Raw genomic sequence first — 27499 nt, forward strand, 5'->3', positions numbered from 1 at the left:
GGCGGCGCTACCGGAAGGTACCTAACCACGTTAACAACATTCCAAACATGTATATTTCTACAACAACACCGCACGGACCACCCCCAGAAGACCTTTGTTTATTATCCTGGAGCCGTTTGGATTTAATTTGTGAAGGATGGACGCACTTTTTTTGGACTTGAAGGTCGTGGACTATTGCTGGACCCCGTAACATTACATTTAATCAACAGAAAGATCTAAAATATTTTCTAAAATATCCGAAAATGTGTTTGTCTGAAAAACGATGGACATATGCAACTTGGACAGCTTGGGGGTGCGTAAATAGTGGGTTTGGTATCGTTGTTGGCCGAACTATCCCTTCAAACTGCAATTCATCGAGGCTGGCTCAAAAAGGGAGTCAATTCCCATAGACCCCCATGCTAAAATGCCCAACTTTACAGCCTGGTACAAACAGCCACCTCAGCTTCACCCACATCCCTCATCTTTTTACCCATTTTCGGTTATATGCGAGTGATGTGCGGTGACACGTGTCCAAGATGGTGACGTCAGGGCCCGCCAACTATTGGCTTCAAAAAAGATTTCACAAACCTATGGATTACGTCACGGACACTACGTCTTTTTTTACAGTTTATGCTCAATACTGATTCATTTTTTATCATTCTGCTATGCTGTGAGGTGAACTGAATGCTGTTGGCTATTATTAAAGGGGGAGGAGCCAATTAATATGCCCCACCCTAACTTCTTATTTTTGTGGAAATTACATCAACGCATTGTGCAAAGCTGTGCCTTTTCTCAAGAAAACCTTCCCGTACTTGCAATACTTCCAGTAGTGACACGCAGGTCTGCGGGCAGAGATTTTTCTCTGACAGGTATCTATTGTTGTCAGAATGGTAACAGGCTGTGAGGGGAGCGGAGTCGGCTGTGACGGGTCTCCAGAGAGGGTTATTTTCTTATTGTGTGTGTGCTCACATGGGTGGTGCCTGCACACGCTTTTCATGTGAAGTTCTGTGCACCGGCCGTGACCCTCCCGGCCCCAGTGCTGTCTGTCAATCAGGTGTTTGTTCACATACCTGCAGGAATGCGGATGTCAGAAGTCCATTTTGAAGAAGTTAATGTACCTGCATGCCTGGAGCGCCTGTCAGATATATCAGCTATGAGTCAAGTCTTCTGAAAGGCTGTGTGTGTGTGTGTGTGTGTGTGTTCTGTTAAAACTTCCTGCATATCTCAACGTTATCAGATTTTGTATGCATGGTCCGATTATACCGATTATAACGTGTGCAAATATATATATGTAAACAATAATATGCTAATTCAGTTGTCAGGTTTACATGAATTCCTTTTGACTTAAGGAAACCAGGCTTTAATGATAGACAGTGATGTAATGATCTTAAGGCGGACCAAGGAAGAAACTTTTTCCAGTGACACATCCGTATTGAAGGATTGGGTGTGTCTGTGTTTCTGTTTGAGGATTTTTGTATCTGTGGCTACATGCATTACAGTGCAAATCTTTTGGAAGTCATAAAGTGCAAGGATTAATACCCAGCAAATAAGTGGGGTTTAAAGTTATAAGAACCTTTAACTACTGCAATCTTATCAGATGTTAGCATTCAGAGCATTTACATGTACAAGGAAAAGCATAACACAAAATATTGTTACAGTTCATCGCAAAATCATGACAAAGCAAGTTATCCAAAGCAATTTAACCCTTTCAGGTTGTTCCTGTACAAAAAAGGCCACTGAATTAAACGGCTGTACAATTTAGCAGATTTTTTTTTTCATAAATCTGTTAATCAACCTCAGTACTGATCAAACCTACCAAATGTTTACAAAATGTCCATGATTTTAACTCTTTAATTGCCAAGTTCATAATTGGTGTCCCTGATTTGGGGGAAAACACAAATTGACTGATTTTCAATATAAAAAGTGATTGTGGAATGGATTTTTTTACCTTTTTCACAGTCTTGGGCATGCCAAAGATTGGTAAACACATTGGCTTTGATGCACCCAGTACTGAGGGTGATTAACAGATTTATGAAAAAAAAGGAAAAAATATTAATCTGCTACATTTTTACAGCCGTTTAATTTAGTGGCTTTTTTGTACACGAACAACCTGAAAGGGAAGTAAATTTGCCCACAGTATATTGTTGAGTTTTTGAAAAATGTCAAAGCATTTTCTCAAAATATGTGTAAATATAAGATTTATCACCAAAAATCATTCCATTTGCTGAAACACAGAAAGTTGTGGCCAAATTAAGACATAAAAAAAACAAAAATGGCCTTAACAACCCATAAGGGTTCAAAGTTGTAGGAAATAATGAAAACAACAGCATCAACAAGGATTTTGATGAGCAAATGCCTTAAAGCTCCACTGTGTACTTCTTTTAGTTAATTCTTAGCAAAAACCCATGTTTTCTTTCAAAAGTATGTGCTCATTCATGTGTAATTACTTCCACCCCACTAATCAAAGTATTCTCGTAAGTGTAGAATCTGCTTTTTAAAATACATACGATCGAGTCGCTCTCTGGCTGAATCCATGTTGTGCCTCTATCTTTGAAATACATTCGCCGACGAGGGACATTCCTGAAATTCAAGCTCCGCCTTTCGCGCTTTCAGACAACACTCACGCTGGTTGCACGGAGGTTGCATGTGTAGGCGGTATACGTCATCAAGACAGACTTATTTCAGAATATTAACAATTATAAAGCTGACAATTATTCTTAGTTAATTGTAAATTGATGTAATATGCTTATGACTTGCGAATGTAATGCTCAGTTAATTTAAATAAACCAGGCTTGATGACGTATGCAGCCTGTGACCTGCGTAGACTGAATCCTTCGGCCGCACACCGTGATAAACCTGCGATCTAATGCTTTGATTTGAAAGCCTGTTGAAGACATATTCTCGAGGACATTAAAACAAGTCGCCGAGGAAGCGAAACGGGGATTTTAAACAACAACGCGACAGGAAAAACATCAAGACCAAAGTCAATATTGGAGTTAGTTTTCCAAGATGGGGCTCAATCAATGGACACTGAAGTTACTTTCTATCTTCACCACAGGTAATTCAGCATATTCGTTTACATCTATACAGTCTATGTTGTAAACTTGAAGTTTTATAGTTCCTTGGCTAAAGGGGATCGCACACCGGCCGCGCAGCTCAGCGCCGCTCAGCGCCGCGCCGTTCTAAAAAAATGTAACACATTGTTTCTATGACTGTACGCACACCGGCGCCGACAGGTGGCGCCTGTCCGCGCCGCCCAGCTGTGACTCAGGAAGTTGTTCTAATCCCTGTCGCGCCACAGAGCGCCACTTACATAGTTTAACATTAAATAACATCATATTTTCCCACATCATTAATGACTACCATTGGCTGCCAACGTATACTCCACACCTTGATTTAGACGCTATCCGACGAAGCTCGCGCCACCTAAAGTGCACCTCCGGTCCACAACACCTCCGAGTTCCACCAGGCGCGACGCGGCGCTGCGCTGCGCGGCGCTGAGCTGCGCGGCCGGTGTGCGATCCCCTTAACTATAGCATGGTTATGCAGTTACTGTAAACACGCATGTGGTTTTGTGTGCTCGAACACCCACACGCCGTCTCTCCGCCCATTTATGTAATCTGAGGTACTGAGATAAATGTTTTTCATCTTTTCTGACCTCTAGCACAAACACACGGTGACAGCGCTATTTTTAGCCTTTCATTGATAAAACGCCGCTGATCTGCGCATCGTTCGTTTCATTTTACAAGCGTCCTCAGTAATCTGGAAAGAAGCGGTCGAAAATGGACAAAAAGAGACGGATTTAAACACCAAGTGTAAACGTAATGTCTCTCTCTCGTCCACTTGTGATCTGATCGACGAAAACACATCTAAATACCAAGTGTAACAGCCCCTGTGATATTTTTCCTCGCGTGGATGAAAAAGGAGTGTCTAAGCTCCGTTTATGGTTGCTTTTTGTATGTGATTTTAAGCGGACATATCATGACAATCAGACTTTTTACATGTTTAACATAAATCTGTGTGCTTTGACGGATCACACGATTGCAAATTGTTCATTTTTTTCATTGCTTTAGCTTTAGCTACTGGAAGCCATGTTAACCTTGACATGACAGGGCCACCGTACTAGTTAAAACGCGTTCCGAATGGTGGGGGCTAGAGCGTTATAATCAGTTGGTTGTCATATAGATTTTTACCGCTAGATGGGAGTAGATCCTACACAGTGGGGCTTTAAACAAAAACATTTGCTGCATTTATTTTATTCGGCCTAAATCAGTCAGCGTAGTCACTTTTTCCATGAATGATAAAAACGGCCTCAGTTAATCAAAATTTTGTATTTGTATTTATTTTTTATTATTTTTTATATTTATAATTATTTATTATTTTAATCATAAAGTGTATTTATTATATCAGGTTCAATGATGTGATGTTAATTTTTTGTGTCAGTATGGTTAATTTAAACTTCAAAATAAATTTGCAGATTACTTGCATACATTATCTTTTTCTGACGACTAAGTCTACAGTTTCTGCTTTTATTTGATTTTGGAAGAATATTTGGGGATAATTGCAGAAATGTCAATGTCTGGGTCAATTGGTGTAACTAGTATTTTCTTAAATGAAAATATAAATATATTCATAAAAAATGTGGAATGAAATATAGTCATCTAGTTTAGTGTAATATGTCAGGAGAAATAATACAAAACACATTAAAATTTACGTTTAGAAATAACTAATAAATGATATTTTAAAATGTTTTTTTAAAAGATTTTTAAGATGCCAAGGTGTATAAAATATTTAATATTTCTCATTTTTTTGGCGCAATTGGCAGTTACACAATTTGACATTTTCAGGTCCATTCAGTCTTAACTTTTATAAAAATTGTGCAAATGTAATTTTTTTAAATCAACATAAATACACTATGCATTGAAATAACCTGATTCGTGCTTTTAAAAGTTTTTTTTTAACGATTTTTGAATTTCTCATCTTCAAAAATGGGTCACTGACCCATCAATCGGCTTACGTCGCTGTTTCTAACAATTTTTTTTTTTTAAATGCCTCTTTGAAAATGATATAACTTAGGTAAAACTTCTTGTTTTTAAATATAATCTACTCTAGAGAGACTATGTTGTTATTGATTATTTGCGGAAGTCTACCAAAAGTAACGTTTAAGCCACAAAGCTGAAACATCTGAAACGTCTATTTGATTGTTGTGCTTTAAGTCCTCTGAAGCCACAAGAGCCCTGTGTGATGAATAGACCCAAATTTAAATAGTAGCCATAGGCACCAATCCCGTGGCTCGAGCATCCACCGAAGTGGCCAAGCGCCCACGAAAAATATTAATGAATTTGAATCAAAAACGCTTTTGAAATCCGGGGAGCCTGTCTGATTGGTGGATTTTTTACGAGTTGATGAATTAGCTGAATAAGGGACGTTTCACGTCTAAAACTGTGCAGAAAGTGTGACCGCGCCCCTTTCCTCCTCCTTTCAAAGTGATTGGGCACTCACGTAGCGTCTGCCATTGCTAAGCAACCTAAGCGTTGCAAGACATTGTGCCACAGACGGAAAAGGAAATCGGCGCGTATGATGGGAGCTATTATTCGCTGTAAATAACCAAACAGCATTAAGCATTCAGAAAATGAGTGACAGCCGTATGTATGTGATCTCTTTGTATGGCTGTGTGTGTTTGTAGCAGACGGTAGCACTGCATTTGTTAATTGATCCAAGTGCTAAGAGGAGTCAACGTGTCTCATTAGTTTGTGAATCTGGAGGCTGGTGAGCTCAGATTATCTTTAATCGGTTTAGATGGCATGCTGTGTTAATGCTGACCACCTTTATTTTCCAAGTCTGAATGGGGTCTGATTTTGTTTGTCTTGAGCGAGGGCGTATCGGATTAAATAACATGATGTCATCATTCTGCACCACATACAGTACTTATGCAGTAAGGTTCAAGAAGCATTAACATAATGTTGCTATGCAACAAAAATCACGATTGGCCGAGTGTTGCACAGTGATACTAATAGTATCTCAATGGAGAGGTGGTAGGTTTTGTGAATAAAACATGCCTATTGACCAATCAGGATCAAGGACCAAAGCCATCTGCTGTTGAAGTGTTCTTAATTAACCATGTTGGGATTTGTGTGATTTGTTGATGTGTTTGTCTCTTGGTGTATTGCAATCAAGAATTTATTTTATTATTTTTAAATAATACTGCATAAGGAATGAATCCAATTAGTTTAAGTTTTTAATGTAAGTTTTTGCATCTTAACACTAACATGGTTGCTATATTTTTTTCATAGCCTTTACATTCGTGTTGTGGCTAAATAAACCCTATTTTGTTTTGTATTTGTTACATTTTCATAGTTTTGTTTGGCAATATAACGCTACAAGCAACACAAGCTTGTCTTAAAGTCACACCATATGAGCAATTCAATAATCAGTTCGTAATTTTCTTAGCGTGTGTGTCATGTCAATAGTGCATTGCCTACAGTACATGGATATGCTTTTGTTGTAATTGTGTGTTTTCTAGAAGTGTATTATATTTTAGGTTTATGTAGGTCAGAAATTAGCTTTGATCAGTCTGAGTGACACATGCTTTATTATTTATTTAATGGCTAGAAATGAACAGCACACTTATAAATAGCCAGAAAATGTTAGAAACTTTTGGAAATTGCTAGATGATAAATAGTCAAAGTCAACCATTTTTTATTTAGAGTTGGGGGTCTTAAACTGCCGCAGGTTGCACTCCCATGGCGTCTTCCATTGCTAAGCAACCAAGCTCTCTGTGATGGCAAGGAAAAACGTAATGTATTTGGGAATATTAATCGCTCCAAGCCAATTTAAGTTCTAGACCCCTGGTTGTAGGGTATTACATTTTTTACATCAACCATCACATACAGTAGCTAACCGTTTCACTCTTGTGATTTGCTGTTGTCTCTTACATGATTTTATTTATATTGATCCAGTGGGTTGTGATGTATTGTGTAGGCCTTTCTGAATTTTGAGACAGCATCCCCATTTATGTTTTAGTTCATCTTTAAATGATGGCTTTACATTATTCTGCATTATTCTTGCATTTGGTAAATAGTATAAAAGTTGTCACTGGGGTGGTACCCTTTTCAAAAAAGTACACTTTTGTACCTAAAAGGTGCATAAAGGTACTTCAAAGGTACACATTGGTACCTTATGGAGCTTTTCCATTGCATAGTACCCCACGGGTCGGTCGTGTCAGCTCACTTTACTTTGGCTCAGTTCGCTTTTCTATCGAGTTTAGGAACACTTAAGAGTGTGAGGGATTATTCACGAAAATATCAATATTGTCTGCCGCCATTTTGAGTACCTGAAGTGGTGGCAAAAGAACTAGAAGCTTTGCCTTCAATATGTTGTGAGCATCAAAATCGCTATTTTTACAACACTAAGAAGGCTCGACACAACATGATACTTTCCTCGAAGTATCACTTTTGTCTCTACACGTTTGTGTACACAGAGTTTACTAAAGAGAAAGGTTTTGAGCAACTGACTGTCTGTTTTGGTGTCCGCTCTCCGCCATCTTGCCAGACGTAAGGAGGGACGAGAGTAAAGATTGATAGCTCCTAAAGCATAGTTCCATATAAATGCACGAATATTTCGTTCTTTTGTCGCAAGTGAAAAACAATATTGACCTTCTAGTTGAAAAAGGAGCCTCATATGAGATTCATTCATTCGGAAATCGATTCTTTATGTCTGGCAAAGATGGCGAGCGGACACCAAAACAGCCAAAGTCAGTTGTTCAAAACCTTTCTCTTTAGTAAACTCTGTGTACACAAATGTGTAGAGACAAAAGTGATACTTCGAGGAAAGTATCATGTTGTGTCGAGCCTTCTTAGTGTTGTAAAATTAGCGATTTTGATGCTCACAACATATTGAAGGCATAGCTTCTAGTTCATTTTGCCACCACTTCAGGTACTCAAAATGGCGGCAGACAATATTGATATTTGTGAATAATCCCTCCCACTCTTAAGTGTTCCTAAACTCGATAGAAAAGCGAACTGAGCCAAAGTAAAGTGAGCTGACAAGACTGAAAAACCTTTATTTTTAGTAAACTCTGTGTACACAAACAATGTTCTCAATGCTCGCGTTCATGTGTAGAGATCCAGGTAATACTTCGAGCAAAGTTACATGTTGTGTCGTGCCTTCATAGTGTTGTAAAAATAGTAGACGTCTTTGGCAGCGGACAGCAGCTGCAAGAACGCATCAGGGATCAAGTATGGATCATAACGATGATATTTTTTGAAAGTAGCGTGTTTTTTCATGACAGTCAAGGTGCGAGATGTTGTCTTTCGTAGCCATTTACTGTATCCATATGAATCATAGACAGTAAAAGATAAGAAATCCATAAATCGTTGCAAGCTAGCCAATGCTTGTCAGATGTCTGTGGTACTCGGTAGGTACTCAAGATGGCGGCAGTAAGCTGGTAAAAGAGCGGATGACGTAAAAGGTCACATGACTGATATTCTTGAATAGGCGTGTCTTTATATTTGCGTTGCCTACTGTTGTGACATCATACAAAAAGTGGGAGTGAGCAACAGAGGGAGCATCGTTGTAATGCAGTGTTTCCCATACATTCATGTATTTGTCAGTCTGCCACGAAAGTGATCACCACAAATAGATGATTTGTGGTGGTCACTAAAGTCAACGCCCTCCGCTGAGCCTCAATAAAGTTGCGAAAATACCATGCAAACATGGGGACGTGCGCAAACTGCAATTGTGGACAACACCGGTATGGTGTTCCTGATTCGCAGCCTTTGGATGTTTTTCTGCTAAAAACGAGTTTGGGAACTTACAACAAAGCAAAGATGACAACAGGTTTGCTCCAGAAAGCCCACTCACGAAGGTAAAACTAATCTTGTATTTAGTGATGACGCTGACAGTGACGATTCTCTCAGACCAATCCGTGATCTACAGTGTTTTCATGTCACGTTTTAGTATCAGTTGGAACCTCAACTGCTGGTACTAAAAAAGGGTTGGGTACTACGTACTGTACCCAGTGGAAACGCCCCCAAAAGTGAGCTGACCCAACCCGTGGGGTACTATGCAATGAAAAACCGCCATTAGAGGTACATCCTGGTACCTTAAAGGTATGCACTGGTGCCGTCCCATACAACTTTCGTATCTTTTTTCTACGTTCTAAAACTCTACTGTATTACAAAGAGCACTCCTGTAGTTCCCCTAGAAATAAAAAGTATTTTATAATTCAATATAATTTGAGGATATGGGTCAGTCTTTTTCTTTCCAAACCGATAGGACTTTTGCTTTTCCAAAACAAGATAAACCGGATACTGACCAGAAGCTGTCACGAAAACATCCTATTATAGATGTGTTCTACAGCATATATGACTGCTTTGCATGCTGCTTTTTGGACCTTGACACTTGCCTCTGGTCACTGTATATCTTTTGATTGTATAGCAAATACGTTTATGTTTTGTGCTCCACGATATGAATTTTAAAGATGTTTTGTGTAACACAAGAGGCTGGTTATAATTAATCTCTGGGAGTCGCTCTCAGGCTAATCAACAAGTCGGATTTCATAGGCGAGCACTTCTTTAGCAAATGCTTTCCAATTAGGTTTCTGTGGTGTAAACAAGCAAGCGGGGATCCGGTGTGTGTGCCGTTACACTAGACTGACTGTTAAACTCCACTTTGCACGGCTTAGGACACCGTGTACCACCTAACTTTAGATTGGTGCGGGTCAGGGCGGCTCACTGCTGTCTTCCATTGCTGTGTGTTCTGTTCACGGGGTCTCTCCTGTGCTCTGCTCACTGTCTGTTCCTTTCTTCACAATGCATTGCATATTCAGAAGCAGCAGCATGTAGGTATAATAAAACAATATGATTTCCATCAGCTGCATGGCCTCTTAGTTTCTTCCTCCTGTTTCTGTTTTCTTCACTCTTTTGAAATTTTGCAACATTCTGAAAATACTTACCGTAAAGATTTTTAATTGAATGGTCCATGTTTGGGGCATTCTTGTGGTTTCATTCTATATTAAAGAAATAGTGGTAACACTTTACAATAAGGTTGTATTTGTTAACAATTAGACAATGCACTAGCTAACACAAGCTAACAATGAACAATATTGCATTTATTAATCTTAGTTCATGTTAATTTTGGCATTTACTAAAACATTAAAACCTTAGTGTTGTTACTGTTAACATTCATTAATTCACCGTGAATTGACAATAACTGTATTGACATTAAATGGGACGTTTAAGTGCTATAATTGTGTCCCTGGTGCGTCTATCAACCTAGAAAATGTGTAAAAGATCAACCTAGTAACTTAGTTTTGGTAAACATTTCTCTGCAAGCATGTGAAAAAATAGATCATTGAAATGTGGCTCCCTTTGTGATGTCAGAAGGGGATCTTATTGTAATAACACCGCCCCTTAATCTGCACCATCCAACCACAGCCCTGTGATTTTGTCCAGAGATCAGCTCATTTGCATTTTAAAGGACACACCCAAAACGGCACATTTTTGCTCACACCTACAAAGTGCCAATTTTAACATGCTATAATAAATTATCTGTGTGATATTTTGAGCTAGGGATACCAAAGATTTTTTCGACATCTTAAAAACTTTCGTTAAATGTCCCCTTTAACTAATATTAACTAGAATTGATACGTGTTTAAAAAACAATTTTGTTCATTTGTTTGTTCATGTTAGTTAATGCATTTACTAATGCTTACTAGTACAATCTTATTGTAAAGTGTAGTTCACCAATTTTTTAAAGTATTTGCCCTTATGTTGTTCAAAAACCCCTATGACTATATGATATGTTGATATGTTATCTTTGTTTTAAAATGTTAACATGCATAAAAGCCAAGCTTATATAAAAAGATGTAATAAATAATTAATAAAATTGAGGCTATTAATAGAATTTAACTCGAGACCGGAGTCTCTGCAGAACAAAAAGAGGCGTTTCCCAATTTTGGGGTGTTTTTAAACTGAAATGAGTGTTTTTCACCTTTTTGTCTGATTGGCTCAAATTGAGTGGGCGATTCCCAAATGCATTTTTGAGAAGGTCTCTGCCGAACAAAAATAGATGTTTCTCAATTTTGGGGGGGTTTCAAACTGAAATAGATGTTAAAATTAATGATGTATGGCTTTTCAGGGCCTCCCTAACAAGCTGATGAGTTAAATCACATGTTTTAAATAAGAAGACATCGAAAACATTCTGGGAAGGGGGTACTTGAGGAACAAGGCAAGCACTGTTCTGTGGCATTGTAAAACACCTTTATTTTTAAGAGTTGATTTTAAATACGATTACTTTTTAAAAATAGTTATATTTTATTATATTGCTGTTGCCGCCATGTTATAAAAGCAGTAAGCCACTTTAGGTTGTGTGTTAGATTGACTCTGCTTTGCATTGTGTCTGTGGTAAAATATTTGTAATGCATAGCCTCTCTTATTGCTCTTATATATGATATTTGTGTAATTCTAAGTTTTTTTTTTTTGATTGGTTAATGCACTTGGCTAGTGAAACGCATTTTCAAACTGCTGAAGAAAATTATTTTAGCTGGTTTTAAGCTGGTCTCTAGCTAGTTTGGTGGTTGACTGGACGGTCACCCATCTAAAACCATAAAACAGGACCAGCCTGACTAGCTTAATGCTCAGCTAAAAACAAATCTCCATGAACTGATTAAAGCTGCTTTTTATCCTTCATCTATTAAAAACAAGTTTTTTTCATCTGAATTAGTTTTTTCTTTCATCTTATGTCTGTGTTTAATGTCTTTGACTGTGCCATCGTCTCTCTGTTTGTTCGTCTTCTGTGGTTTGTGTCTAGTGTTATGGCATGGTTGCAACGCACGCTGATACTGTACTTTCTATTTCACCTCTCTTCCTTCCTTCCTTCCTTCCTTCCTTCCTTTCTTTCCTTCTGCTTTTCTTCCTGCTTTCCTTACTTTTCATGCTGTCTCCCTGCCCCAGAATCTGTCTTTGTAACCACCCAGCATCCGTTCTCACTTTGAACACATGATAATGAGCTCATATCCTGTTGCCCTGTCATGGACTGATGTCTGTCTCTTGTCTCTTCAGGCGACGTGCTTTTCCAGATGGCAGAGGTCCACCGGCAAATTCAAGTGCAGTTAGAGGAAATGGTGTGTACTCTTCGCCTATAGTCCATTTAACCATTTTAGTTTTGTTGTCCACAAAACCCTAGCTTTATTTTAAGCCCCAGGCAATGGATATAAATCTGTGCATTTGGTGCATTGCAGTTTTTTAATTGCTTTTAAACTTTCTGAATCTTTTGCAGCTGAAATGCTTTCACAATGAGTTGCTGTCAGAGCTGGAGAAGAAGGTGGATCTGGACGCCAGATACCTGACTGTAAGTTCACACCTGCACATCTAACGTCAGATAACCTTGCAGACCGACAACATGCGCTTGAAAATCACTATAAAGAAGGCAAATTTCTAAACACTGAATATGTTTGAATGGGAATATTAGTGTAATGCTTGCTACATATTTTGCCACCAGCATACAGTAAATACCGTAGCTACTGCTATTATGTCATTTTAATTAAGCCTGTTTACATTTACTGCACATTCCTATACTTAAATTCTTTATTTGTGACTTATGCTGGCAAAATGAGTCGGAATGCACTCGGTGTAATTATGAGCTAAAGGCGAAAGAAAGTGTAAATTTCGAGGTTTTCAGAAAAATACAGTACTGTGCAAAAGTCTTAGGCCACCATGTTACCATTACATTTGTTGTTTTTGCAATGTTATAGTGATCATATATAATTATTTCTCATTCTCTTTATTAGAATACATCCAGAAAATACAAGAAATGTATATGTAGTATTAAAAACCGTATAAATACTTAACACTTCAGCTTAGAGTAAAGTGTTTTCATTGCCTACATCTAAAAACTTCTTAAGAACAACTTTCTTCAACTCAGCTTTGATTTTAATCCAGAGATAAAGCGTGAACTCGGCGAGAGATGCTGCTCTGCTTTTTTAAGTTCAGATTTGGGCTACTGTTTAAACTGTCTCCACAGGTTGTTTTTTTCCTGCGGGTTCAAGATAAATGGATTTTATTCATTAGTTATTGGTATTGGGACTTTGAAGAGTAATTTGGGCTAGTTTTGAATGTCCATTGGGATGGTTTTGATACACGAAGCTGGCATCCCTGGCTGTGCGCTTGTGCAGACGTTTGGTTTGGATTATATAGCAGGGTTCTCACGGGTCCTTAAAGAATCTGGGGGAAAAAATTCAAGGCCCTGGGAAGTTTTTGAAAATATACGTACATAGATACAGGTCATTGAAAGTGCTTGAATCTATTTTATGAAGTTTTCTGGAATAAATCCATATTATTCTCTGTGTAGTGTAGGATAATATCATAAAAATTCTAGACTTTTTAAGCACATGTGCAAAAATGTTTGCTTTTAATGCTTATATCTTCTGTATGCGAATGTTAATTCATACCAAAATGCTTTTTTGCAAAGTTGTGTTTGACACATGAAAACGTCTCGGGTTACGTATGTAAATGTTGTTCCCTGAGAAGGGAACGAGACGCTGCGTCTCCCTTGCCATACTTCCTGCGTCCCTGTAACGCCATTTTTGGCAAAAATTTAGATGGCGATATATTTCCTGGCTCCCGCATCACCCTGTTTTTATCATTAAGCCTCACAATTGGTTAAATTTGATATACACATTCAGACGCACTTACCCCTGGAGGCGTCCCCAAAGTGTCATCGCAGTGACGCAGCGCAAGTTCCCTCGAAAGGGAACTGTAACAATGTATCTTTAAAGGTAACACAATTGGACCTGGAAAGTTCTTGAAAGATCCTTGAATTTGAAGTTAACTAAGGTGTGGAAACCCTGATATACAGTAGAATGTACATGTAAACAAACATGTTCAGGGTGCATGTAAACTGTATTGTCGTAACCTTCAATCGTATTAAATTCAGTCAGATTGATACAATTTTGTGCATGTAAACATAGCCAATGTCAATCAGACAATAAAAGAAAGAAAAAAGTTTTATGTATATTTTTCCTCTAGTATGGTTTTTGACTGTGTGTGACAAATCTATTTATTTTACCAGTGATTTTTAAGGTATGTATGCAGTGATTTTTTGATTTTGAGTCTTAAATATTTAACATTTTTCTCAAAATTAAATTTAGCTGATTAACTTCAAGGTGTAGCTCTGTCATTTTTTGTCAGATTCCAGATTCCAACAAATATAATATAATATAATATATAATATATAATATATAATATATAATATATAATATATAATATAATATAATGTATAATATAATATAATATAATATAATATAATATAATATAATATAATATATAATAATATAATATAATAAATAACTCATTTTTGAAAATCTGCCCAATTCTTAATCAATTTGCCAGCACGGGGCACATTTGTAATTTCCAACTAATTATTAAAATGCAATAACTTCTGCTACAATCGAGGCCTAAAATTGTTAATGATGTAACGTCCAGTTCATTTGTTACAGAAACAGACATTTTGGTCAGTTAAGACAGTGGTTCCCAACTTTTTTTCCTTGCCTCCACCCCCACGTACATACACGAAGCCCCACCCATTTAAATACATATTTTTCTTTAAATTTGGGTAACACTTTAGTATGGGGAACACTTATTAATTATTAATTATGACTTTTGGCTCAGTAAACTTCCAATTTACTGCTAATTAATAGCTAATAAGGTAGTTGTTGTAGACGTTAGGTTTAGGTATTGGATTGGGTTAAGGCAGTGCTTCTCAATTATTTTCTGTCACGCCCCCCCCTAGGAAGAAGTAAACATTTCGCGCCCCCCCAACTCTCCGCCGCGACTGTAAATAGTATAATTTGTCTATTAAATTACACATCTGCAAAACATTATATCCTTATTAACATTAAAGAAAACACAAAAAAGAAATATCAATCAACTAACAACAAAGAATAACTTTATTAACATTGTTTTTTAGTCTGTAACAGAAAAGACTTAAAATGCATCAATTTGCCTGAAATAAAAAAATCAATCCTTATTTACAGTATATTTTTTGACCATTTAATACTGAAAAATTAAATTAAATATAATCAATAAATAATAATAAAAACGCAAGCGGCTTATCAGCGTGTTTGGGGTGTAATGTCTTTAAAGGCACACAAGGCAAGTCTGAGTATTATTTCTCTATTAGCTCCCCCTAGTGTCTGGGAGTAAATGCGTTCTATATCTGAGACTATACGAGACTGAAGGACACCGGGTCGGATACAGCGAACTTGCAAGTGGGGTATTCTTCCTACAGACGGTAGGGGCGGGCGAGAGAGTCTTCATTTGTCATGTAATGAGTCATTTAACCATATACCGACTTACGAAGATGATTTATTAACATAAAAATGCTGCCTTGTGTCCCTTTAAGTGACGGTGCAAAAAAATCACTTCCTGAAAAAGTATTTTCCCCGGGGTCTCGCGCGCCCCCCCTGGTGTCGCTTCGAGCCCCCCCTGGGGGTCCCGCCCCACTATTTGAGAAGCACTGGGTTAAGGGATGTAAAATATGGTCATGCAGAACAAGGCATTAATATGTCCTTTATAAGCACTAATAAAGAGCTAATATGAAAGCTAATAAGACACTAGTTAAAAGTGAGAATTGGTCCCTATACTAAAGTGTTACCGAATATTTTAACTACCATATCTTGGCATTATAATCATACAATGTAAGCAACTTTTACAATATTTTTTATAAAATTATTAATGCAACATTTTATGGATCTTTATTTGCGTTCAAAGCATATCGGATCTCACTCCCTGGACCCCAGGTTGGGAATCACTGAGTTAAAAGCATTGCGGGATGCAATATTCCACAAAGTGTGCTGTCAATATATAATGCATGTTTCTGGAAACGTACGTGCAAAATATAGTAGTTAAGCTGCAGGAACAAAATATTCACAAAACATCCGCATCAATCTACACCTTCTCTCCAAGACCTTTTAGATGTTAGTTTGGTCTCACCGTCTCATATGCCGACCACCCTGTTTTCACATCATTCCTGTTTCAAAAAATACAACTACAAAATCTGTGAGGGATTAAAGTATGTGTGGAAGAGTGCCGAGAGAGATATCTTTAGACTGTGAGTGGGTTGAGGAGGAGCTGTGTGGAGCAGCTCATTTGGGAAAGAGGGGGTTTGGGCGACTGGGATATGGGGCGTTGCTTGTCATCACATTGTATTCAGATAAAATTAAAGGCTTGCTGTATTTGGCTCTGCGGTTGTTCCCCTTAGAAACCCAAAACTTTATTTCCCCCTCAGTCTACACTTACTCTGGAGATCATTATGAGACGTTTAAGTTAATAGTTTGGTTTTTCTGTTCACAAAAAAGAGCTCTTTATACTGTAATAAATTATCCTTTAACATTCCCATTTAACTCAATGGAAGTTGCGTCACTGTGCCGCCATATTTGGTGATAACGTGAAGTTTCTATAAGAGTTTTCCATTCTTTAATGGTTGTCGATTGGCTCTTTTTACTGGGAGGCGGGACTAGAGCGACCATTCTGACCTCTCCATCCATATCAATACAAGTGACGCATCTTGTTAATATTAAGTATCTTTGCTGACGTGTAGTCCCAGAAGTCACAACCTGGGCGCATACTTCATGTTTAGAAGTGGGGCTGAAAAATATATGCAAAACAATTTGGCAAATGTGCATATCGCAATATGCATGACAATCTTTGCAATAACTGACTATTTTTAAATACTTCAAAAAGTTATGTGTAGACAAAAAGTTTTAATTCAGTGCAGATGGCAGACAGACTGGTGAGACAGAGCGTGTCATGTTTTCGTTTCCCTGCAGGAAATTTAAAGCATTATCACATTGCATCATCAATCGTATTATTTAGCAAGTTATCGCATTTTCTTCAATATCATGCAGCTCTATTAAGAAGACCTTTACAGCCAATAAGCCTTATTTTACACGGTCAAGGACCTCCAGAAGAACCGTAGAGTAAAACGTTTACTATAATGTCGATCTCATATGTTGCTGCCACTTTTGAATGGGTATTAATGGAGGAACATACTGCAGTAGTGCACTAACAGCGAAATCTCAACCCTAAATGGTTAAAGTGGCATGCACAGGTTTTATGAATTACAAAAGAGTAACATAATTTAAAACATCATTGTTTTTATTTATTCATATTCCTGTTGTGCATCGTGCATCCTTCATGTTGCGAGAAAAGAGAATCATATCTTGAAAAACAGATTCTGCAAAGATGGTGAAATTGAACCATCACTCGCATGTAACATCGTCTTTGTAGACATATTCCTGCTGCGCAAAGCTCTGGCTGAGCTGCTAAACTATTTATAGACGTGGATTCTAGAGATCATTCTCTCAACATACCTCGTGTAGGATGTGAGAAGATCCATATATCTAGAAATGTTCGCAGCCAAGTATATCAGCCTCCCGAATTTGACCGTGAGCCACGTTGTGCAGTTGGGAGCGGAGACGAGTGGAGACCTTCACTTAGTTTTACAAACATAGTACATAATGTCGTGAAACCAAATCCAAGCTTTGTAAACGGTCTAGCTAGTTTGTATGTATTTGGAGTATTTTAGTACAGTTTTGTGTAATTCAGTTTGGGAGTTGCGTACGTTTTGTAGAAACCCGTAATTCATGACTTCTTACTGCCTTGTCCTTAATGCAATGACTACAGTCATGTTTTTGCACGTACCAACAATGTTCTTGTGTTTTTCTCCTAAAGGCGGCTCTTAAGAAGTACCAGATGGAGCACAAAAGCAAAGGAGAGAGCCTGGAGAAATGCCAGGGCGAGCTGAAGAAATTGCGGAGGAAGAGCCAGGGCAGCAAAAACCCCTCCAAGTACGGAGAGAAGGAGATGCAGGTGAGCCCCCGCGCCGCTGCCGCCACCTCTGCTGGCTGCGGGTGTGAACAGATCTAGCGTGTCGCTGAAGGCCTTTGAAAAGGCACGGAGGTGGTTGGAGAGGCTCGGGTTCAGCGAGACCACCTACATCATGTTAATGCCGAGATGATTTTAACTGCAAGCCTTTTGTGACACCGGGAACACAATGGGTAGGCGAAAGACGTAGGCGTGTATACAAACAGCTCTGCCGCATAGCAGCTGAGAGGATGTGGTACGCGCACGCAAACGCTGTGGCTGTTTTACAGGCTCGCTTTCCGAGCTCTTTATGGACCAGGACTCAACCTGCAGTCTTAATTGAGTTGTGTGAATGCTGGCCTGCTGTGAGGTGTCTTACACTATGACAACAGGGCAGCTGAGACCTGTCACAGATCAATAAGCAAAGCCTGACTCTGTGTGTGTGTGTGCGCGTGTGAAAGATCAACTCAACTGACCCCATTACAGAGCCATGATAGCACCACTGATCTCACTGATAGGTTTCGCCAGGTTCAGAATCGAGCCCCAAATGTTTTTGGCCTGGAACTGTTTTAGGGGAAAGATGATGTGCATTAGTTAAATATTTAAAGGTGCAGTGTGTACATTTTAGGAGGCTTTATTGACAAAAAATATGCAATATAATATACATAACTATAATATTAGTGGTGTATGAAGGCCATACATGATGAACTGTATTGTTTTTATTATCTTAGAATGAGCGGTTTTTATCTACATACACTGCGGGTCCCCTTACATGGAAACTGGCATGTTTCTACGGTAGCCCTAAACGGACAAACTGCGCTACATAGTGTGTTTTGTCACTATGTTGTCTTAGGCCCTGTTTACATGAGAACGCTCGAGGGTGAAAACTTAAAAATATTTTATCGGATGTGCCTTTCGTTTACATGGCATCTGCGTTTTTGAGGCTTAAAAATGCAAAAAATAGTTTCAGTGCTTAACATTGCCACCTAGCCGCCTGGAGTGCATACTACATCAAATATCACACACTTTTGCGTCACCACATGAACGCAGATTTCCCCCCCAAAACGCTCGTATAAACGCGGAATAAAAAGTGATAATGCAACGCCACTTTTGCGTTTCTCTTCAGATCGCTTTTGTGTAGACGTGTAGACATGTTTGTCCTGTGGCTGCTATCGTAGCTGTTTTGAAGGGGGGGGGGGGTGAGCGGTCGACTGAGCCATTGGTTGCAATTCAGAGACCCGTTAAATGCCACTAAAATCTACACGCTGGACCTTTAAATGTTTTTGGCCTTGAACAAATTTAGGAAAAATATGATATGCATTAGGTAAATATTTAAAGGTGCAGTGTGTAAATTTTAGGAGGCTCTATTGAAAAAATATGCAATATAACATACATAACTATAATATTAGTGGTGTATAAAGGCCGCACATAATGAACTGTATTGTTTTATTACCTTAGAATGAGACGTTTTTATCTACATACACCGCGGGTCCCCTTACATGGAAGTTGCCATTTTGCGCTGGCATGTTTCTACGGTAGCCCTAAACGAACAAACTGCGCTACACAGTGTGTTTTGTCACTACGTTGTCTTAGGCCCTGTTTACATGAGAACGCTCGAGGGTGAAAACGTAAATATATTTTATCGGATGTGCCTTTCGTCTACATGGCGACGTCGTTTTTGGTGCTTAAAACGCAAAAAAGTGAAACCACCATCCAGAGCGGAAATCCTAAAAACGCTATACCGTCGCGTTAAAAGGGTAAAAACGCAAAAGTCTGCTCACGGTGGCACTCTTCGTGTATGCGTTTACGTCACAGGCATGCGCCAGTTCAGGAAAATAACAACAAAAATGACGGATTATTTCCATACGTCTTTCAAGCTGTTGTACGAAATATTCACCGGTAGTATTACTAATCAGAGAATGTGCATTAATTACCTCTATCAAATTGTTGATGCGGCAATTCGTCGGAGACAAGACGGCTTTGGACGAGACCTGGGAGAACAAGGAAGAAGGTTGTACGCAGGCACGTGGACTTGGTGGTGTTGTGTGTCAGTGCTTCACATTGCCACCTAGCCGCCTGGAGTGCAGACTACATCGAATATCACACACTTTTGCGTCACCACATGAACGCAGATTTCCCCCCCAAAACGCTCGTATAAACGCGGAATAAAAAGTGATAATGCAACGCCACTTATGCGTTTTCTCTTCAGATCGTTTTCCTGCAGACGTAGCCTCAGATGATGGCATGTTTGTCCTGTGGCTGCTATCGTATATGTTTTGAAGGGGGGGGTGAGCGGTGGACTGAGCCATTGGTTGCAATTCAGAGACTCGTCACTAAATGCCACTAAAATCTACACGCTGGACTTTTAAATGTTTTTGGCCTGGAACAGTTTCAGGGAAAATATGATATGCATTAGGTAAATATTCAAAGGTGCAGTGTGTAAATTATAGGAGGCTTTATTGACAAAATATGCAATATAATATACATAACTATTATCCGTGGTGTATAAAGGCCGCACATAATGAACTGTATTGTTTTATTACCTTAGAATGAGACGTTTTTATCTACATACACTGCGGGACCCCTTACATGGAAGTTGCCATTTTGCGCTCGCATGTTTCTACGGTAGCCCTGCGCTACACAGTGTGTTTTGTCACTATGTTGTCTTAGGCCCTGTTTACACGAGAATGCTCGAGCGTGAAAACGTAAAAATATTTTATCGGATGTGCCTTTCGTTTACATGGCGACAGTATTTTTGGGGCTTAAAAACGCAAAAAAGTAAAACAACCCTCTTGAGCGGAAATCTTAAAAAAGCTCTACCGTCGCATTCCCATCTCAAGGGTAAAAACGCAAAAGTCTGCTCACGGTGGCACTCGTCGCGTACGCATTTACGTCACAGGCATGCGCCAGTTCAGGAAAATAACAACAAAAATGGCGGATTATTTCCATTCGTCGGACCTTGAAGTTGCCATAGCAGCTCTGATAAATATACAAGAGTCTTTCCCGCAGTTGTACGAAATATTCACAGCTAGTATTACTGATCAGAGAAGGTGCATTAATTACCTCTATCAAATTGTTGATGCGCCAATTGGACGAACTTGGGAGAACAAGGAAGAAGGTTGTACGCAGGCGCGTGGACTCGGTGTTGTTGTGTGTCAGTGCTTCACATTGCCACCTAGCCGCCTGGAGTGCATACTACATCGAATATCACACACTTTGGCGTCACCATATGCACGCAGATTCCCCCCCCAAAACACTTGTATAAACGCGGAACAAAAAGTGGTAATGCAACAGCACTTTTGCCTTTTCTCTTCAGATTGTTTTCGTGTAAATGTGGCCTCAAACGACGTCATGTTTGTCCTGTGGCTGCTATCGTAGCTGTTTTGAAAGTGAGGGGTAAGCGGTGGACTGAGCTTCTGGTTGCAATCTTAGATGCCGCTAAAATCTACACGCTGCACCTTTAAAGTCCCCCTGAACAGGAAGCCATGAACCACTTTACTTTCGTATTGTGACATTTTCGATTGAAACTAAATACCACACGAGGAAAATGGCATGTGTGGCTTGCGAGTTAATTAGGAGTAGGAGTTTCATTCAGAAATTGATTAAATTTTTTGGTTTTCAGTTTCACTTTAATGATTATTTAATTGGGTTTACTTCTGCATAATATTTAGTTTTCAATCTATAGGCGAAAGAAACCGTTTTGTGTGCTGTGTTGTTTTTTAAAATCAGTCGGATGACTGCTGCCTCTGCTTTCTTGGTACTTGACAGTATACACCATTTGTCTAGCGTTTCATGAGCTCTTGGCAGGCCATCCAACATAGTAAATTAAGTTTTCGTTCCCATTTCAGGTAGATGTACTGTACTGTACAGTTTTACTTTGTTTTCACTTTTGACTAACAAAATATTTTAACAGTATTAACCTTGGTTCGTGTGTGTGTGTGTGATGATTGGCCCTGAGGTCATGAGCATGTATGAGCAGGTATTTATCAGAATGTCTGCTGTTGGATGGTATGAAATGCAGTGCTGCCCGGGGTTGATAAATGTGTCTGTCTGATGCCAGATGCCCTACAGACAGCGAGATCAAGCTAGGTCCTGCTTCACTCACCACAGAGGCTCATATTGAGTTTTGTGATTACACGGCACAAGGGTAAAACCCTTCACCCAAATATGCAAATGCTCATAATTTACTTGCACTCGCACCATCCCAGATGTGCTAGGCAGCAGGCGACTCCAAGCCATATCCGCATCAGATCCGCGCCGAAGTCAGCCGTTTTGGTGCAGATCCAGCCCTGAGTCGGCTTCTGTTATATCATTGTTATCTTTTTAGATGGGGTCTTATTAGGGAAGCTTCAAAAGCACAAACATTTATCATTAAACTTGTCCAAATGACTCCAGTGGGTTAATAGATGTCTTCTTCTGAAGACATGGAGCTTATTAACTCTTTCCCCAGCATTGACGAGTTATCTCGTCAATTAAGAGAAAACATTTGCATAAAAAAGTGTTCCTGATGAATTTTTATGTTAATCTGTAATACCGCAATTATCCACTAGATGGCCCACTTACCCAATTAATAAAAAACTGAAGCAAAAAGTTATTTACTAATTTTAAACTCTGTGTATGTTTTGATAAACATTCTGTATCTGATCTCTAACAAAATTCCTCCACAAAAATGCAATTATTTCAGCTTTTTGCTAAAAATGTGTATTTTTAAAGTTGAGTTTATAAGCAGAGAAAAAAAATTATAGATAAGTTGAAACGTTTTACACGTTTTGTTTGTTTGTTTGTTTAATGTTTGTTTAAAAGCAGAGGGTCTGTTCTTTCATTAGATTTATTAGTATGTTTATATATTTTTAGAAGAAAGTTTTCCTGGAAGGCATTTTAGTGAAACTTTTGTGAAAATCACAAAAAATACTGGCGGCCAACTTAAAAAAAAAGGCTGGCGGAGAATGAGTTAAGGAAACGATAAGTTGGGTAACCATGGCAACATAGAAATCAATGTGATAAGTTCAAATATGGCTGCACATTGATAATGACAATCTTATTGGTTATGGAGTGTCTTTCTTGTGACTAGTTGTTATACGAGTGTTTCGTCATGATGCACAAGAACGAATGAGATATTTGGGTGAACTTTTACTTTTTAAAGGGATTGTGCACCAAAAAATGAGGGCTTTGTTATCATTTGCTCACCCTCGTGTTGTGGTAGACCTGCATGAACTTTTTATTTTGATGAACACAAAAGAAGATATTTTGATAAATGATCGTAAGTAAGCACACAGTTGTGGTACACATTTGTTTTTCCTACTATGGAAGTCAATGGTTACTATCAGCTTACTATGTGCTTACCATTATTTATCCAAATATTATATTTTTTGTGTTCATCAAGAGAAAAAGAGAGAAATTCATGCAGGTTTGCAATAACATGGGGATGGGAGGGTGATAACACAAATTTTCATTTTTGGGTGAACTATCCTTTTAAGGATTTTATTATGTGTGATCCAGAGCTGTTTATAGAACACCAGCAGAAATATAATACAACACAAAAGTTTTACAATTGAATGCATTCATAGTGCAAGAATAACTATTATTTTTAATAAGTATTAGAAGTGCTGTATGTTGTACTGTGGAGTCATTAAGCTGACCAATAGCAAACAGGGGGAGTGTTCGGTTTGTTTAGTGATAGTAGTGGGCGGAAATAACACACGCTGACCTCATTACAGAGGCATTTATCAAAATATCTTCAGTTTTAACTGTAGGGTTGCCATGCAACTTGATTGCTGGAGAATTCAACTGATAAGCTGTTTGACTATATCGAACCGAGCTAATCCAGTTAAAACTGCAGCAAACTGTGATTTTGATACGTGTTAGATGAAATCTGTATTATGAGAGTTGTTGTATGGTTTCGAGCCTCAAGATTGATTGCTTAATACCTGCTGCTGTTAAAGGAGTACCAGATCTCCTCTCATTTTCTACCTCAGACTCATGTGGCCTTGGGTGTTTGCAGGAAAAGACTAGATTTAGTTAAGAACCCCAGGGGCCGATAAAGCAAAGTCTGGGTGTGCACACATACACACACACACACACACACACAAAGCAAGATTACTGTAAGTCCTACTGCTACTATATCGCTGGGGGTGGTGGAGGTTTGGACAATATGGACGATCTTTTAATATTAAGCAATATCTTCGTTGTTTTCCAGGAAAATGCTTTTCTTACAACATTTGGCAGATGATTTATTTAAAGCTGTATGTTTATCAGTGTGCGTTGAGCTATACAAACACTAATGCGTAACTAAGATATATTGATTTTGTATTATAGCTTTTTTTAAAGGAAGGAAATGTCTTAAAGGGATAGTTCACCCCAATATGAACATTTTGTCATATACCTTCGTGTCATTTTAACCTCCAATGTCTGTCTTTGTTCTTCAGAACCCAAACACATGTTTTTTAAAAGTGTTTTTATGGGTTTTCTGATTATTATGGGAGTGGATGGTGACCAAAGCATCAAGCATTCACTTTCATAGTAACCAGAAAGCACTTCAAGGTTCAAAATGAGTCAACATTCTTAAATAAATCCCCTGGTTGGCACCGATAGCCCCGTGGTTAGTGCCCTGACATATAATGCCAGTGCACTCATGGCGACCCGGGTTCGATTCTTGTCCCAAAGGTCTTTTGCCGATCCTGCTTCCCTATCTCCACCTAATGATTTTTTGTCAACCCTCCACTATCCTGTCCCAGTATAGGCATAAACTCTTCTTTATTTTTGTGGAGATAGCACACTTTTGTTTAGATTACAGAGTATTGAAGCAAAAATTTGTAGCTATTAAAATACATACAGTAAATACATCCCATACACAAAATAAGATGTGGGCTTAAATAAATGTAGTAATCACTATAAAACAGAATCTAGACACATTTAACATACAAATACATTGCGTTGTATCCTGTATAGTCAGTGTTCACAAAGTTGTTTCATTTATTTATTATGACTCAACTTGTATACTTAAATGTTCTGATTTCTTTGTATGAGTCTTTCATCTGATTCTTTGTATGATGGCTACATCTGGTGGAAATTTTGGGTCAATAGCCCACTTCTAAATCACCTTACTGATAAAAATGCTGATGTGTCAAATACTTAATTTTTCCGCTGTATATTTGTATGTTTGTATATTTATAGAAGAACATTTTCCTGAAAGGCGTTTTGTGATACTTTGTAAAATTCACAAATTATGCTGGCAGGCAACTTTTTAAAAAAGCTGGCGGGAAATGAGTTTAAAAAATAATGCTTGAAAAATCTCCACTAACAGCCGTAAATTGAAGACAGTTTTATTGCTTAAGGTGTTAATGTGTTTATATATAGCATTTCATCATGAGGCAGGTTTCTTTTATACCTTATTAGTTTTCTCACTCTCGCCTGTCGCCTCACCGTTCTCGTATCTTCATCCTGCGTCCGTATTTTTTCCTCTTGCTGCATAAATAATTAGTTTGAAGTCCCTCTGAAGATGCTAATGAACTAATTATTCAGTTCAGTAGAGTGATGCGGGGATACGAGACCACGAGAGTAGAGATTCAACATTCACGCTAGCTGTGATTTTGCACATTAACAGACATGTCATGTCTATGAATGGTGTGGACTTCACGGCTACTTCTGGAAAGCAATTAGAGTACAGAAGAACACTTGCGAAGGCTAGCAGACCCGCGTGCCGCTAACGCTATTCTGAAAGCACTCCCCTACAGGAAGAAGGACTGCTGATGTCATAGAAATGTGTGTACAGTAGCTGCGGCTCGGCTACATCAAGCTGACGCAGCGGGAGACCCAGCGGGAAGCGTTTAAGATGGAGATGGCTTTGTACTTTACAGAGCGCTTGTATTGCTTTAGACATAGAGATTCCTCCTCCTATGTACCACACAGCCAGGGTTTGAAAAGAAACTTTTTTGCTACACTTGACAACTAATGGCAAATTGAGATACTTTATCGCTCAAAATAAATGTGTTTAGACATTATTTGCCTCTATGTTAGTACTTCCTGTTACTGTTTAAGTTCAAGAAAAAAATCCTATGTAGTGATCGGGAAGTAAACTCCCGAAACATCTGTCATGAATTATTTTATATAAAAATCAAACATTGCATTGCAGCAACATTGCAACAGTAGATAGGGTACTTCCCACGGGTCCTTCCTTGAAAGTATGGGGGAAATAATTCAAGGCCTTGAATTAAGTTTTTGAAAACATACATGCATTGATACAGGTCATTGAAAGTGCTTGAATCTATTTTATGCAAGAAATTTTCTGGAAAAAATCCATATTATTCCCTGTGTAGTGTAGGATAATATCATAAAAATTCTAGACTTTTAGCACACATGCCAAGCTTATATCTTCTGTATGCGAATGTTGATTTATACCAAAATGCTTTTTTGCATAGTTGTGTTTGACACATGAAAACGTCTCGGGTTACGTATGTAACTGGGCACTTACCCCTGGAGGCGTCCCCACATAGGTTCACCGCAGTGACGCAGCGCCAGTTCCCTTGAAAGGGAACTGTAACAATGTATCTTTAAAGGTAACAGGATGTAACCTTGTTCTCACTTGAAATGTGTCCCCACATTTAGTCCTTGAATTTGAGGGTATTGGACCTGGAAGGTCCTTGAATTTGAAGTTGACTAAGGTGTAGGATCAGTTAAAGCAACACTATGTAGTTTTTTAACCTTTAAATAATGTCTCTAAAATTATTTCAGTGATAGAACAACTTTTAACTGGACAAATTGTACTGTTGCTGCAACCTGAGCAGCCTCCTAGCTGCTACAAGCACACTCTGAAAGTGGCGGTGGAGGGTAGGAAACACAGCCTCTTCCCTCCCCCTGCCTGCAGAAGAGTGTCTGATACCAGGCACGGTTGCGCTTTTCAACCACATGGGGGAGCTGTAAGTCAATTTTACATGGAAACTACATAGTGCTGCTTTAAGTGCCGTATACAGAAAAAACGCTGTCTCTGTCAAAAAACGTGACTAAATATATCATTCAGATTAGCGTATGTGCTAAGGCCACATGACCCGGGTAACATTTTTTATACGGTCTGATTGAGCAGGTGTGACAGTTTTCATATGTAATGTGAAGGGTCCTGCCTTCTCCATCCATCACTTCATCAAGACGCCTGTCAGCTCCATCATGCCCGTCCACACATTCGTCTGCTGTCATGACCTCTAACGCATCTCTTCGTCAAACGCGTTCATTCTCCACATTCTGATGTTTCCTCATTTCACCTCCTGCGCTGTCGTTCACACTGCAGTATGCAGCTCTATGACTCATTGTGGAGTTATGTCTGTATTTTTATTCGGGATTGGAAAGAACGCAAGTCTTTCATCTGATCTTTAATTCAGTGGAACTGAGCAGAGATCAGTTTGTATGCCGTCTATGGGGATGTAAAGAGGACCTGTAAAGCAGAATAATACATTTATGAGAGTTTCAGCAGAGAGGTCCCTGAAGATATTGCTGGAGGTTTATGCACAGATTTATACATAAATGTAGGATTTTCTTTAAATAAAAAGTTTTTTCTGTTAAGCATTACACAACAATTATGTTTGTTTTGTAATATCATTGTTAATGAAAGTTATAATCATTATAATTTAGAATTTTCCTGTTCTGATCTTCTAATGTGAAAGCAT

At 38.7% G+C, this 27499-nt stretch overlaps 1 protein-coding gene across 19 annotated transcripts in view; it reads left to right on the plus strand.

Moving 5' to 3' along the window:
* Positions 1-27499, plus strand: part of baiap2a (BAR/IMD domain containing adaptor protein 2a) — a 124540-nt gene that overhangs the window by 68539 nt on the left and 28502 nt on the right. For all 19 annotated transcript variants that reach the window (XR_012359139.1, XR_012359140.1, XR_012359141.1 and 16 more), the window contains 3 exons: positions 12042-12103; positions 12259-12330; positions 17712-17849. Coding sequence is in view for 9 of the 19 variants with exons in the window: in XM_073856931.1 (XP_073713032.1) it covers positions 12042-12103; positions 12259-12330; positions 17712-17849 (272 nt within the window). In the remaining 10 variants the exon portion in view is untranslated. The remainder of the gene's footprint in view (positions 1-12041; positions 12104-12258; positions 12331-17711; positions 17850-27499) is intronic.

The sequence above is a fragment of the Misgurnus anguillicaudatus genome, chromosome 19 (assembly GCF_027580225.2).
Source record: "Misgurnus anguillicaudatus chromosome 19, ASM2758022v2, whole genome shotgun sequence".
Classification (NCBI taxonomy): domain Eukaryota; kingdom Metazoa; phylum Chordata; class Actinopteri; order Cypriniformes; family Cobitidae; genus Misgurnus; species Misgurnus anguillicaudatus.